This window comes from Halichoeres trimaculatus, unplaced genomic scaffold (genome assembly GCF_033239565.1).
Source record: "Halichoeres trimaculatus isolate MK-OKI-2021-1 unplaced genomic scaffold, fHalTri1.1 fHalTri1_scaffold_14, whole genome shotgun sequence".
Classification (NCBI taxonomy): Eukaryota; Metazoa; Chordata; class Actinopteri; order Labriformes; family Labridae; genus Halichoeres; species Halichoeres trimaculatus.
In genome coordinates, this window is record NW_027437192.1 from 9,262,296 (window position 1) to 9,276,982 (window position 14,687).

The 14,687-nt window shown below is 40.2% G+C and overlaps 1 protein-coding gene across 3 annotated transcripts in view; it reads left to right on the forward strand.

Moving 5' to 3' along the window:
* Positions 1-14,687, forward strand: part of epha10 (EPH receptor A10) — a 228,508-nt gene that overhangs the window by 142,009 nt on the left and 71,812 nt on the right. For all 3 annotated transcript variants that reach the window (XM_074687701.1, XM_074687702.1, XM_074687703.1), the window contains exon 5: positions 2,790-3,119. In XM_074687701.1, coding sequence (XP_074543802.1) covers positions 2,790-3,119 — 330 coding nt within the window. The remainder of the gene's footprint in view (positions 1-2,789; positions 3,120-14,687) is intronic.

The window sequence follows — 14,687 nt, forward strand, 5'->3', positions numbered from 1 at the left end:
GAGACCTTCATGAGACTTTCTGAAATGATGATGTCATCACATCATGGCTGGTTGCTGATTAAGTAAGGGAGGGGTAGACTGGATTTATGGATATTTTTATCTGAAATGCAGCTTTCTTAACAACACTATCAAAGTGTTGTTTTTAGTTGCTATGAAGGGTTTACAATGGAGCATTAGTCGAGAAGGAGTCAGAAGTCATTTGGATGAATGAATGAAATAAATAAAACCGTGTAAGGGATAAAGAAAATGAGATTTAGTGTGATTTAAAAGAGATTTAGGGAGGTCAAGTGTTATTGGATTTCAAATTCAGAAAAAAGACCAGACAAAAGGGGAAACAAAACTGGAGGGTTGTGGAGTGCAAGGCTGAGAAACCACAGAATTAGAGAAAGATTTCTCTGTAAGACCCAGCTGTGTCTGCATCAAACGTGCATGTGTGTATGTGTGTGTGTGCCCACTATCAGAATGTTCCTTGAACTTACGTAACTCGACTTCTCATGTGTCTGGGAGCGGGACACAGCTGTGGTTTGTGTGTTGCACACAGTGAGCAGAGTACCTTCACTTATTCATGATGAAGCGTGTGCACACACACACACACACACACACACACACACACACACACACACACACACACACACACACACACACACACACACACACACACACACACACACACACACATACAGAAAGACACATGTAAAATTCATGGGCTTTAATGGACTTAAGCTTTACTCAGCCTCTATGTGCAGGGACCATGTGGGAAAAGGCCCAGGTCAGCCAGGACACTGACCTACTAATGAGATACAATCCTGTAACCTGACATTTAGATGGTGGATTGTATATTTTACTTTCAGTTATTGTCGTACTTTAATGGCTGATTAGAATAAGTCTTTAGGGGTTTGAATTACATCCAAAGTTCAATGCAGAGCAGCCTTAAAGAATTAATTATCCTACAGTAAAATCCAAAGATCCATTACCACGTTTTATGTTCAGCATCCCACCACATACCAGACATGCATAGACTCACAACAGGGAGCTCAGACTATTGTAATGTGTCTGGCATACCACAAGCCTCATGTCAAGTCTGATTCATGTTCCAGCGATAAAAGCCTTCCCCATGGCAACTCACCTTTATTTACAGTAAGCTTGGATTTGTTCAGTGCAGCATTGTTGACATCACTTTAAAATGAACCAAGTTGTTATCCATGCTAATGGATGCATGTATCAGGACAGCCTAAGCTTTATTCCCACTATTGGTCCCGTCAGTCTGCATTGTTCCAATCCAATACCCCCACCAACAATTTAACAATGTACTGGTGCATCATATTTTCAATCACTTATTCTCTTTGGGGTCAAGTGCTCCCCATCATAACAATCATTTGCTCATGCCAAATCCTGGATGAAACAGGATTATCATATAGTGTGATGTGAAAACAGAGCCCACACAACCACACAGTAGTACTTAATGCTCTTAGTCGATCAGTGAAGTGGAAGATTTCAGGCCTCAGCAACATAAAGAATGTATACTATTGCTTGTTTTATTCAACATTTTAAATAATTTGTACCATTAAAATAAGCCCATCCTGAAATATCCTGCTTCACGTTCACAGTTAGGAGTAGGGATGGAACAGTTCACAAAAACCATGGTTCTGTTCGTATCACAGTTCTGTGGTCATGGTTTTCGGTTTAGTTTATTTATTTTTACCATATACCCTAATAATCCACTATTAACAGATTATTTTTTTTATCAATTATCTTATGTATAGTCATAAAAACCTGAAAGAGTGAGGCTGTTTTCTGTTTAAATCATCGTTAAAGCGAAGTGAAATATTGCTAGTTTCAACATGCCAACTCTTAAGTAAGGAAAGTCACTATTGGCTGTCCCAGAAGTCACTGAAAGTCACTAAATGATGCTGCTGTCTAATTTGCAGAATAATCCACTTGCATGTGGTTGCCATGGACCCTTTAGGAGAGAGAAATAGCGTCCTTCTGTCCATTCTTGTTATTTTTCAAGTCTAAATATCAACCCTCCTCCTTTATCCAGGCTGGGGACGGCAGAAGTGACCGTAATGAGACATGCACTTGCATGATTTCATCTGTTGCGAGTGAGTAGGACTGTCTGTGTTTTGGATAGGGAGGGGCTCATGATCGCACAAGCTGACCATTCAGGTGATCAAAACACGCTTCAACGTCAGACTCCAAACTCCAGAAAAGTTGCAAGAATTGTCATCTTCAAAGAAACTCGCCAGAGGGGTCTGAAAAGTCATTAAATGTAGCAACAAAGCCTCTAAGTTGGCAACACTCAGTCGTGGTTTTATCTTCCACTTTCTTACCGCCGTCATCAGACCTCACGCTGAAGCTAAAGTGCTTTGTGACAGCAGAACAACACTACCCTACAGGTACACCCTCTAACTCTGTCCTCTCCCCTCGTCATGTACACAACACACACGCCTCCCCACACAACTGTTCGACCATATCATTTGTCTGCGTTGCGCATGTATATGATCAGAGCTACACACTGGTTTCAAACTGAGTTGTGAAATGAAGAAAAAAAGGGAAACACAAACCGAACAGAGCACACACGCCCTGGACTGAGTGAGGAAAACTGAACGGTTTGCGTTTTTTTTTCATAAACCATTCCATCCCTAGTAAGGAGTAGCAGTAAGCTGGCATAGAGAACAGTATCATCAGCATATTGCTTGATATTTCCACAGATTAAGTTTTAACTGAGTAAAGTTTTTTTGCCACACAATGATAAACCTGAAACATCTGTCCTTCTCTTCTTCCTCCAGGGCCACCCTCCCCACCCAGAGACTTGGTCTACACCTTGAAGCAGTCCACCCTGATCCTGGAATGGGCCGCACCATCCGACACAGGAGGCAGAGCTGATCTTACCTACAGCGTGGGCTGCCGTAGGTGTGTCGCCAGGCAGTGCGAGCCTTGCGGGGCAAGCGTCGGTTTTGTGCCTCAGCAGATCGGCTTGACGGAGAGGACCGTGACTGTGGTCAATCTGCTTCCCAACACCAACTACTCCTTCACTGTGGAGGCCTTGAACGGAGTGTCGGAGCTGCTGCCCAACAAGAGGTTCTACACACAGGTCAACGTGTCGACGAGCCTGCCTGGTGAGTCCCAGCAGGGTATTTTCAAATAACCATCTCACAGATTCACATACATGACAGCTTGAAGGGGGAGAGTGCTCTTCACACTTTTGGATTGCAGAACTAGAGGCTTAAAAACAGCGTGGCATGAACAAAGTCCCTCTTTGTTTCTGGGAAGAATGGGCACAAAAAGCTTCCATGCGCATGGCACCATATTACGCACAAGCTAAAAATAAACGTTTTGTTTCCTGATGTGAATTTTCACTGCAGGCCCCACTCGCTGATTAAACTTGTCCCAGAGTCCCCGCACAGGTTGCGCAGACATCATTTTGCCATATATTTTGCTTATGTTTAAATCCTGGCTGTTGGGAAAAGATTATCTTAAGGACTGGGTCTGATTCCTGTTGGATGTAATCTTTTGTAATCAGTTTATAAGGCTGCCTGACAAAGACAGTCATGCAGTCTAAAGCAGAAGCCCTGATTTCTGAAGCTTTGTTTTCATAAGAGGACATCACATTCACAGAAACAGCTGTCAGCTCTGCACAAGTTGATGATTATACCTAATCACACTCCAACTAAGGGCCTGACTCACAAAAGGTTAACAATATCAAGCAAGTCTCCCCAATGGATGAGCAACATACAGTGTTGCACATTTAGGCCAACAGGATCATTTAGGTACCATTTTTGTGTATCCTTTCAGGAACACAGACTCATCTTATTTGTGGTGTTTCCAAACACTACCGCAAACTCGGCACAGTGTCTTGCAGTTCGAGGTGATCTCATTTTCATCAGCACAAGTCTTCAGCGAGCTAAGAGCTCGAAAGAACCGCTTTGCCAAGTAGCCTTGTCTGTTTCCTTCAACAACACTTTTTGGAGAAACTCAAGTTTTTAAAAGATCAAACCCACAAAACACATTAAGAAAAAGTAAGAAGTCACATTCTGGCTTGAATACAAAACAGAAATCTTGAACATTGCATTTTTACCTGTCGTACCTACTCAAGGGGAGCTTGTTTGTTTCGGTGTATTTCACAAGAGAGTAATTACAGAATTTGGCAGAAGGGGGGGAGAGACTAAACTGCGTTGCTCAAAGAAGCAGATGATGGAAAGACAATGAGAAAGTGAGAGGCAGATTGTGTTTTTGAGGCTAATTGGAAATTAGCATGGAGAAATGTGCATAATGAATGCAGAATTTTGAGTCATATGTGAGTGCTGAGATGATGCATCGGAGCCGTAAATGTTTAATTGTGGAAAAAGCTATTGAATGGGAACAGACACTGACTCCTTCTCTTCATACCTCATTTGCGAGTTACAGATCTGGGATTGTGCCTGTGAGGCTGATTGCTTAAAGCAGACTGATGTTAAGAGTATTTATAATGCATGTCTGTGCTCCTCAGTGGGCACGATTTTCCCGTAGATCAGCTGTAGATGTTATGTAAGAATAACATCTGGACCACATGGGGTGAGGGAGAGGCTAAAGGACAGCAGCTTGATGGGTTCAGTATGTACAAGTTCCTTAAGACTGCAACATTTACCCCATCCTTAAGTTAAAACCAGATAACATGCTTCTATCTTATTTATGCTGTTCATAAAAATAAAACGTATCAAGCTAAATTTTTCTACAAATAGGACAAAATATGGTTTAGAACAACACAGGTCTTTTTAGTTGTTTGTGCAACATTTAATTTCTTTTTGATGTATTTTGGGGCTTCTTATGCCTTAAATCAGATAAGAGATGACAGTTGATAGAGTCAGAAACAGTGCAAAAGGAGGGAGTGACATGCAGGAAAGAGGCCACAGGCTGGCAGGCTGGATTCGAACCCGGGCCACCCAGACAAGGTGAAACCTCACTGCAAAAAACTGAAATCTTATCAAGTGTTTTTCTCTTGTTTTTAGGTAAAAATGTCTTTTTGGACTTGATATGAGCCCCTTTTACCTGACCAATCCAGAAAAATATCTTATTTCAAGGTATTTCAGGACAAAAATGGGGTCTAAACCGCTTGCAACAAGTAAATAAATTAGCCAGTGGGGTAAGAGAAATATGCTTGTCAAGATTAGAATGTATTGATACAAGGTGAATGTGGCTCTCATTAAGTCTAAAAAGCCATTTTCACTGAAAATAAGACAAAAACACTTGACGAGCACTAGGCCTTCTGTGCTCCAACACGTAATTCTTTACACAGGCATCAAACACAGGATGTCATTTCTTTCATATTAACTCATTTATTTACTAACTTACTTACTTACCTGGTATCAAGTGTCTGTTAAAATGTTGTTTGTTTAAACAAATTCTGTGAAAAATATGTTGACAACTTTTAGTTTCTTAAATATGAACCTTCTTAAGGGTTTGGGTTAGAAAGAGCTACAAGACTTATCCTACAAATACAGTGGAAATTTAGGCCAATGCACACAAAAAAAGGCTGAAAGAGGCTAAAATACCCTCAGAGGTAACTCTAGGAGTAATAAGTTTGGCTGAGTGAGGTTATTCAATGTTTTAGGGATACACTTTTGAACAAGTCACAACTTCAAAAATACAATTATACTATCATTTTTACTGGTCTTTAGTTGTAATACAGGATTCCCTACCAGGTGGTGGCTTTAGCGCATTTTCAAACTAACAATGTTGCTAACCACATGAAATTAAAGAAGAATGATAACTGCTTCAAACACAAAGCAGCAACTTTGGGTCTTAAGCCATGAAGCCAATGTGGAAGTGCTAGAGCTTGTAGTTCCTTAAGTATCCACTTAAGGCTGGTTTCTGAAGTACTCAGAGCGAAAACAAACTGCTTTAAGCAAAAATTGACATGTTTAAAGCCTGCTTCAAAAAGAGACTTTGGTGAGCAGAGCTCATTTTTGTAACAGCACATACTATGCAGGGCACACTGTAGATGACACAGGCTAGGTTTAGTCCGCTTTTTCAACATGACACAAGCTGACAGTTGGCTTCAAAACAGCTGTAGAAGCTAATGGATGATGTCACAGACACTATGTATGTACTATACAGTCTTTGCTTTAGACCAAGTGTATAAGAAGCTTACTGTTGAAGTTTTAAAATGTAAACAGGATAGGGAATAAAAGTCTGTTTTGTAGACTAGCATGAGCCTGATTTAGCCTGCATAATTTGAAACAACAGCACTTATAGCTAACATAGCTAACATGAGAAAAAGCTCAGCAATGTACTTTTTTTTTAAAGTGAAAGAAATAGAAATAAGAAAGGTAAAAAATATAATCTGCTTTCAACCCTGCAGACGTAGCTATCATAGCTATCAAGCTAAATGTAAGTGAAGTTTGCTAGCTAAAAAACATACCAAAGCTTCAAGGCTAGAGACACCGTGTTCAGTAGGGCCAAACTGCAGTGATTATTCTTCTCATCCCTACAGTTCTTTCAACCTTTCTACTTTTATCTCTTCTTCCCCGTCTGTCTGTCTTGTCAGCAGTTGCCATGGCGCTGATTTGTGGTTATTATGGGGCATTAGGGTGTGAGTTGTCCCGCTAACCGTGTCATCCAGAGGGATTGGACAAGGGGTTAGGGGAGTGTGTTTGCCAGGGTTTCAGAGGACTTTGTGTGTCAGGAGGGATTTAGACTGACATTTGGTGTGTGGTGTTTAATGCTGTCTGCCTCTATGTGTGTGTGTGTGTGTGTGTGTGTGTGTGTGTAGGAGAGGGAGAGAAGGAAAGAGAGAGAGATTGAAAACCTGAGAAGGAGACAGAGCTTTAAAAATTGGTGTTTGATTTTGAAATGTGCTTTAGAATTACTCTCCGTGTGCCGTGGCTTACCTCCGCTGGCTTCACCAAAGTCATGTCAGCTTTTGTTGAAAGACCTTTGCTTTCCACACGACCAGTAGAGCATGGTTCAGATCAACAGCTGGCTGACTACAGATCACCTAAACCCTCTTGCTAAGGTTTCCTCAATGGACATCCCCCTTAGGATCAAGCAGAAGTAGAGCTGTTTGAAGCACTTGTGTTTTCATGGCAAGGCGCCCATGGGATCAGGAACCTGCTGAATTGTATCAGTCGAGGATTACTCTTTAAAGAATGGTAGAAATGGTCTGTAACATCAACTTAACATTCACTCAGAATGTGAGATTGCTGAACCCTGCTATACTTGAGTTCAAATAGGTTGATTCCTGGTCACTTTTAACTGATCCTCAACCTTTGAAGTTTATCTTGCCATTCATTCTGATTTGTTTCCTGTAAAACAGCACAGTTCAAACAAACAAACAAACGATTAGAAAGCCTGCTTATTCCGGATAATTTTTGTCAACTTCTGTCTCTAAATCCAACTCTCAACATCATAATCTGACTATGTAGTTGGTGTTGCCCCACCCAATTGGACAAGCAACCCAATACAGATAAATGGATAAAAACATGGACAACATGACAGCTCCCCAAAACTAAAGCTAAAAACATGAAATATGTTTGGGTACGTCCTGCTGACTTGAAGTAGTATGGATCACCAAGTCCACCTCTCCCAGTTTTACAGACAGGATGCTATTTAACCATGAGATCGCAATAAATATCAAATACATTTTTCTAAAATTTGTTTTTTTACTGATCTTTTAAAGATGAGAAGTTTAATTCAGGTGAGTTATTTGACACTTTATTTATTCAATTTTTAAATTAATAATTATTTGGTTGTAGGATGATGACTTATGTTGGTTCAAAATTATGAAAAAATATGTTTTGAAAATTTATAGTGCTTTATTTTTTGAGTTGCGTCATGAGAAAACCATGGCAATTTAAGAGTTAAAAATGTCCAAAAATATCATAAAAATGTTCTAAAATGATTAATAATTGATGTGTATTGTATGGATTGAGTAAAAAATAATAATAATAATAAATAAAAAATAAGATAATTATATAATTGAAAAATGGTATGAAAAAAATCACAACTCTAATGAGTTACCAGATTTTTATAACTTCTTTTTTTTTTTAATGAAGATGTATCTGTATAGGGACATTAACTTAACAGTTTCAAAGATGCTCAAAAAGGAGACATGATGTTTTGACAGATCTGTAGACAAACCAGAGACATTTGAGAACAATACCTGTCTAACCCCCTGAGTATTTCTTAATTGTAGACTAGTTGGTTACTTCAGACAACAAGGAAATGAGTCGCTTTGTAGCAGACTTGTGACATCTTTGTCCACTTTAGCAGCATTGTCCTATTAAAACTCTGTGTCTCTCATTTGCTCCCTGTTTGGTTTTCAGTGGAAGGATTGTCTGTTGTAGAAGTTTTTGGTCACTCTCTGCACTGAGCAGCGATGTATAAATCATCTGTAAGAGCAGGTGGATATGGTCATAAATCCTGTGCAGCCGGGTCAGGTACAGAGGTGAAAAAAAAAAAACATTCCTGTCCGCACTCGCACACCTCCACACCTCCACACCTCCGGACTTTACAACATCAGAACTCACTGACCTTTATGAGATCTGCTGCAGGGATTTGGAACAAAGCTAACACACACACACACACGCTCTCTCCCTCTCACACACACATACCTAACTGTCTCTTGCCACCTCATCATGTCTTTATTACTTTTAGACTTTTTTTAGATCCTCCTCCCCTCTGTGTCACGTGATCTCTGCTTTTTTTACACTCTATTTCCTCCCTCATTTCCCCCCACCTTATCCTTTTTCTGCTCTCCCAATAAACTCACTATTCTTAGCTGGCTATTTCTCTCCCTCCTCCTCCTCTTCTTCGACTTCCCTTCTCTTCGCTCTCTTCTCTTTATCCTACCTACAACTCTTTTACCCTCCTCTTTCACTGTTTCAAGTTTGTTTTTCCAGGCACGGTAAGCTTGTTAGCAGCGGGTGGTGCGGTTTAGCTGGCAGCTGATGGGCGAAGGAGCCCGAGGATTTAAGGCCACGGTCTTAGTTTGGGGAGAGAAGGTGCTAGCCCGGGCTGTATTAGGACCAAAACTACACTCATGCACACACAGGGGGTCAATTTACATCCCTGCATTTACTTAGAATTTATTTCTTAGCGGGTGAAAAGAGTCTGAAGCAGCATTTTAAACCAAGTGACACCAAAACTTTGCTATTAGAACCAACTTTAATTGAATTTTATAGAAGCATCTTCTCAAACCTCCATGTGCAGGGAGATTTGGGATTTATCTGGACTTTCCAGGCCACTAAGGGGAAAAGGAGAAGGGGTTAAGTGGGAAGAGGATGGAAGGATGTATAAAAGGAAAGGAGGAGAGAAAGAGGGGGTGGAAACATGCGTGAGGAGACGGGGCATGAGCTGGGTAAATGGGGGATCAATTTTGCCCTGGGCTCATGGGGCCCCTTATCCAGCTGTGGATTAGAGATGCATACTTTTATGTGTGTATGTGTATGTGTGTGTGTCTGTTTTCATGAGTGCACTTAACCATGCTAGCATGCTATCCGTGCATTGCTTCATGCTTGATTTGTGTGTGCAGGAAAGGATAATGACATCTTGCTTCAGCATGGTTCCATGTATGTATGTTTTGTGCATGTGTGTGTGTGAATAAAACACACTTGGCTTGAATGTCTCCCCCCCTGTGGTACATCCAAAGTGCTTTAGAGCAGAGGGATGCTGGGAGGATGGAGAAAAGAGGGTGAGGTGGGGGTAGAGGTGCGGGTCAGGGAGGAGGAAGGATTGGCATTTCAATATCCTGAGAGGATTACCGGCCGGGCTTTAGATGCTCGGTCCCCACGGAGTTACACGGGCCAGAGAGATGGACGCATAAAAGGAGACGGGGGAGAAGGGGGTGAATATTGAAGTGGAGGGATGGGGTGGAGGTGAGCGGTGCAGCATTGTGAGCAGAATGTGTGCAGGGTGAAGGGCCAAAAAAGCAGAATACATCTCCAAAAAAAAGAAAGAAAAATGTTTGTCTACACTTAAAACTTTTCCGTGTGCCGTTCTGAAGAAGTATCTGCCTGCAGGAGTACATTTGTGTTTGTGGGCGGATAAAAGTCAGGAGAAGAGGTCTCGAGATGAATCGAAGAGGAACTTAAAGAGTCAAACTGAGAGAAGGGAGATGAGCAGCAGCAGCGGATGTATATTGCGAGGATAGAGGAGGATAAAACAGTGAAGGAGAGGGAAACAGATTGTACAGCCGTCTGCTGCCTTCAGTGATTAAAGATGAAGGAGGCAGAATGCAGAAAAATCCTGGCATCAATGTGGGAAAAAAGTTCTCATATTGTTTACTGAAGTGAAAGCACCACAAGCATGATGTGAAGATACCCAATTGTTACTCAACGCAGGGAAAAATTCTGCATTAAGGAATTTTATCGGCAAAATAAAGTGTGTGTTAGTAAATAAAAACTGCTCGTTAAGCAGAAACTTTACAAAACTTTCAAATGATGATTATATATAAAATTACTGTCGTAGGTAAAGCAGAGAAACGGTTATAACTTTTTACTTTAAAGTACAACTTTTTTCTCAAAAGACTACATTATTCTTGTCAATATATACATGCATTCACCCTCATTGATCAATGACTTTAATCTCATATTATCAAAGCTTAAGTCACAAAGTGGTAGGGCTGGGACGATATGCTTTTCTCATGATTTGATTCTGTTACAATTTTTGGGGTGCCGATTCGATTCAAATTGCGATTCTTCAGTTTTTGCATTTTTTAGTTTGCTTATTTAACACCAGACCATGTGAAAATGTTAAATGATGATGATAAGAAGAAGCCATATTTTCCCCCCAAAAATGCTCAATGCTCATGACGTGAGTCAGAGAGAAACATTTGACCCACTGCTGGAGAAAAGTGGTAACTTTTTTCCAATCCAGTTTATAAACAAAGACTGAAATGAAGAATTTGAATAAATTTTTTTTTTTAAGAATCCCAATTTTGATATTGTCAAACAAAAAATCCTGATATGTCTTTTTTCAATCTTTTCTCTCGCCCCTACAAAGTAGCAAAATGTGGCAAAAATATGTATATTTGCAAAAATCTAATCTTGTAAAGATGCAAATACAAAAGTTTAAGGCAGAAGCAGAACCTTTTAATCCACTCAAAAAGAATTTTTAGTATATAATTAAGGAAAATAATTCATAAAGTGTTTTCCCAACAGAGCTACATCGTTTGAATAATGCAACACATTTCATACCTTATAAATATTAAGGTAGATTCAAACAGTAAACAATAACAGTGAGGTAATGCGTGAACTGCTATGATGTGCTTTGTTTATCTGTTCCAACTGTGTCAACTGTCTAGGCTTGTTGTAATCATACATGTAATGTTTTTATTACATGTATGAATGTTTTTATTACCTGTATGATTATTATCAGTTTGTTTGGGATCTTGATGAAATTTGCAGGAAATGTTCAAAATGGGATAAGGAAGAAGTGATTCAATTTTGGAGGTGATCTTGCTCACCGTCTAGGTCCAGGATTCTTTATCATTGTGAGATAGGGCTGTTTTTACCATATGTGTACATAACTATCGTAAATGGTCGCATTGCTTTGCAAAACAATACAAGACAAGGTCACGATAATTTCTGACAGATGTAAAAGTACTCATTGTCACAATTTTCAACACTGTCAAATTATTGTACAAACCTGCAACTAACACCATATTGTTGCGGACAGTCTGCTGAAAGGTAGTATAACATTAAAGTAGGACTCAAGTTTTGTGTGACAATCACAGTATGCTTGGCAGAGGTCTGCGCTCTCCGAGTGCTTTTCTAGTTATATTTTAAATCTCAAGATATCATTTTAGGCTAGCTTCAGGCAACTGGCTAGGGACTACAGCTAGAATTAGCTGTAAAGGCTAAAGCTGCCTCTTTTACTGTACAGCAAATTAAAGGGGACTGTCCACAAAAAAAAAAAAATAAATAAATGATTGTTTGGAGTGAAAAGGATTAATATGTAGTGATGCAGAGGTTTAAAGTTCACCTAAATTGATTAAACTTTTGTACAGTATTTGTAAAACGTTAAATTAAAATCTGCTATTTCCATAGTAGTTGTACATGATTTACAGCTCAATAATAATCCCTATTTTTCTCACACTGGTGTTTCAGCCTCCATCAGAAAGGCTTAATTTCAGCTGCTGTCTCTTTAAGGCTTCCTGCTCCACAAACCCCCTTCCTTCTGATTGGCTGGCCCTGTGGAGGCATGTCAGACCTTGTTGTTAGAGGTCCTCCCCATCCAATGTGTCATGAACCAGTCAGCAGAGCTTTATGTGATGACCTCATTATTGCAGCAAGTCTCATGAAGATCTGGTGCTCGTTTTAAAGCGGACCATTTTGATCAGATTCATTTCATTCATTTCATCAGATTTCTGCAACATGTGAATTTGTGGTAATTAAAAGTTTGCCCATGTTTAGTGTGGACATCCAGCTGGAAGTTACTTTACATCCAAGTTCAAAATATGGGAGAGCATAATACCTCTCTTTAAGTTAATATGCAGCACAATGTGATGACCTGGAGGCTAAAATGATGAAAAGTGAATATTGAAGGTTTAAATGTTAGAGGAAGAAGATAATAGAAGGAATATTTAACAAAGCGGTGGAGTTGGACTCTGGCTCTCTTGTTTTTTTAAGAGCTCCACTTTCTGAGAACACTCTTCAGCCTGACTCCTTGAATATTTATAAGTTGAGCCTGAATTCATTCGCTATCACACTTCCACGGCATCCCGCCACAAAAACTGTCAGGTCACATTTCTTTTTTCTTTTTTTTCCTCCACTTCCTCCTCCTCCTCTGCTTCTTTCTGTCATTCACTCTCCAGTAGCCTTTTTTTCCTCTCCACTGTCACACCCTCCACCTCCCCTCTCCCTCCCCTCTTCATGGAGGCATTTGGATCCTTTTTTTGCCTCCTTAATTAGAAGTGATGGGAAGGTGAGGCTTCAGCAGGCACCAAATGAATAGAGTCATCAAGCTACTTTTCAGGACTATAGCCCAGCCACTTAAGACGCTCTTTCACCCTGTGATGGGAATTTTAATTGCCTACCTCTTGGCTCATAATTGGAGTCTATGAAGAGGCACTCTGAGGGTCTGATTCCAGCGTGTGCACTCTGTGTGTGGATTTTTTTACCGGCTGTTTTTTGTTGTTCGGGGAATTGTGGTGTTCAATTATAGGAACAAAAACAAAGCTTGGAGGAAAAATGTTATCCCACATAATCAGAGTATTATACAAAGCTGGAGGGCTGGCTTTGATGCACAGTTTTTGCTGAAAATACTCCCAGGAGGTGAGAGAAACAGGTGAAAACACAAACTCTTATCGTCACAAAGAAAGGTTCAAACCCCTAAATCGTTCCTCGTTCTCATTCTGCCCGACTGATACCTTGTGAGGTCTTTACAGTTCCTCTGCTGTCGAGAGGGATCTCAGTTTGTGTTTGTGCGTGCGTGCCATCTTTGCTTTTTTGTGGGTTTTGTTGCCGGAGGGGAGCGGAGGTTGGTGGTGTCCTGCTGAGAGTGAAAGTTGTGCAGGGATGCTGCTGTCTCTCTGAATGACAGCGTACTCTGATACAGCGGTGGGTGGCTGACAGACAGTTCAGCTCATCAGACCAACAATATCAGACACGTATTCACCTCTTTGCTGTCCTTCTGCCCTTTACAGTGTTTTAAAACACAGTTTCCTTTACAACGAGTTTGTTTTTCATCCAGTAATGTTTAGCAATGTAACAAATTTAAAAATATCAGTTCTCAATTTAAAACAACCTCAGATGGTATTGAAATTTCTCTTTTAGTGCATTGAGGTGTAGTTGCTAAATCTACTCAGACACACAATTCAAATATTGGTACTGCTGAAGTCATATTTTGAAGTTTTCAGTAAAGAAGAAAAATATTTTTTGTCATTAATTTTCATCATTAGTATTAATTTGTTTTCATTTTATCTCATTGCCTGGGGTAATTATGCTATGAGGCTAAGGCCCCCATTACACAACATTTCATCCGAAAACCCTAAAACTCATTAAATAACAAATCTGCTTTTGCACGGAAATGCTGAGGGACTGAAAATGCTGTAGCAAGCATGCCAGGTCTGTAGTTGGCGTTCTAACTGTCTTGTCCAGAAGCAGCTTTTGGTAGATGGCTACTGAAGTGGAGTTGAGCCAATCATCTGGTGTATCCGGGAATGCTAAGTGAAGGCAGTCAGCAGATGGAGTAACACAAGCACAACATGGTAGTTTACGACATTCATAGCAATGGTACCGTTGTCCTGTTGCATGCGCTTGCACAAAGCGAAGCATGACGTCTGTGTTTCCACTGAAAACACCAGCTTACTGTTTACACTGCAATGGTGTCGGCTGCGCTTTAGAAAAATTCCACTCTGGAGGCTGTTTTCAAAAGTTTGCATTTTAGGTCGGCCAAAACGCCATTTCTGTGTAAACGCGAGGCTGAAACGCAACAATACTTTTGCGTTTCACCCTAAAACTGTTGTCATGTAAGCGGCCTCTAACAAAATGAAAATGCTTAAACACAGCAAATTTTCCTTCTTTTTACATTTTTCAAACTACAACGGTAAAATCTTATTTGCACCTTAAAAAGTAAACGAAAATCTTATTTAAATATGTTAGTGATCATGGAAAATGAGCTAAAGTGGATGTGTAAATTAGAACCTGGACAGGGTGAGCAGGACCTGAATGGTAATGGACTATGGACCAGTATTTATACTGAGTTTT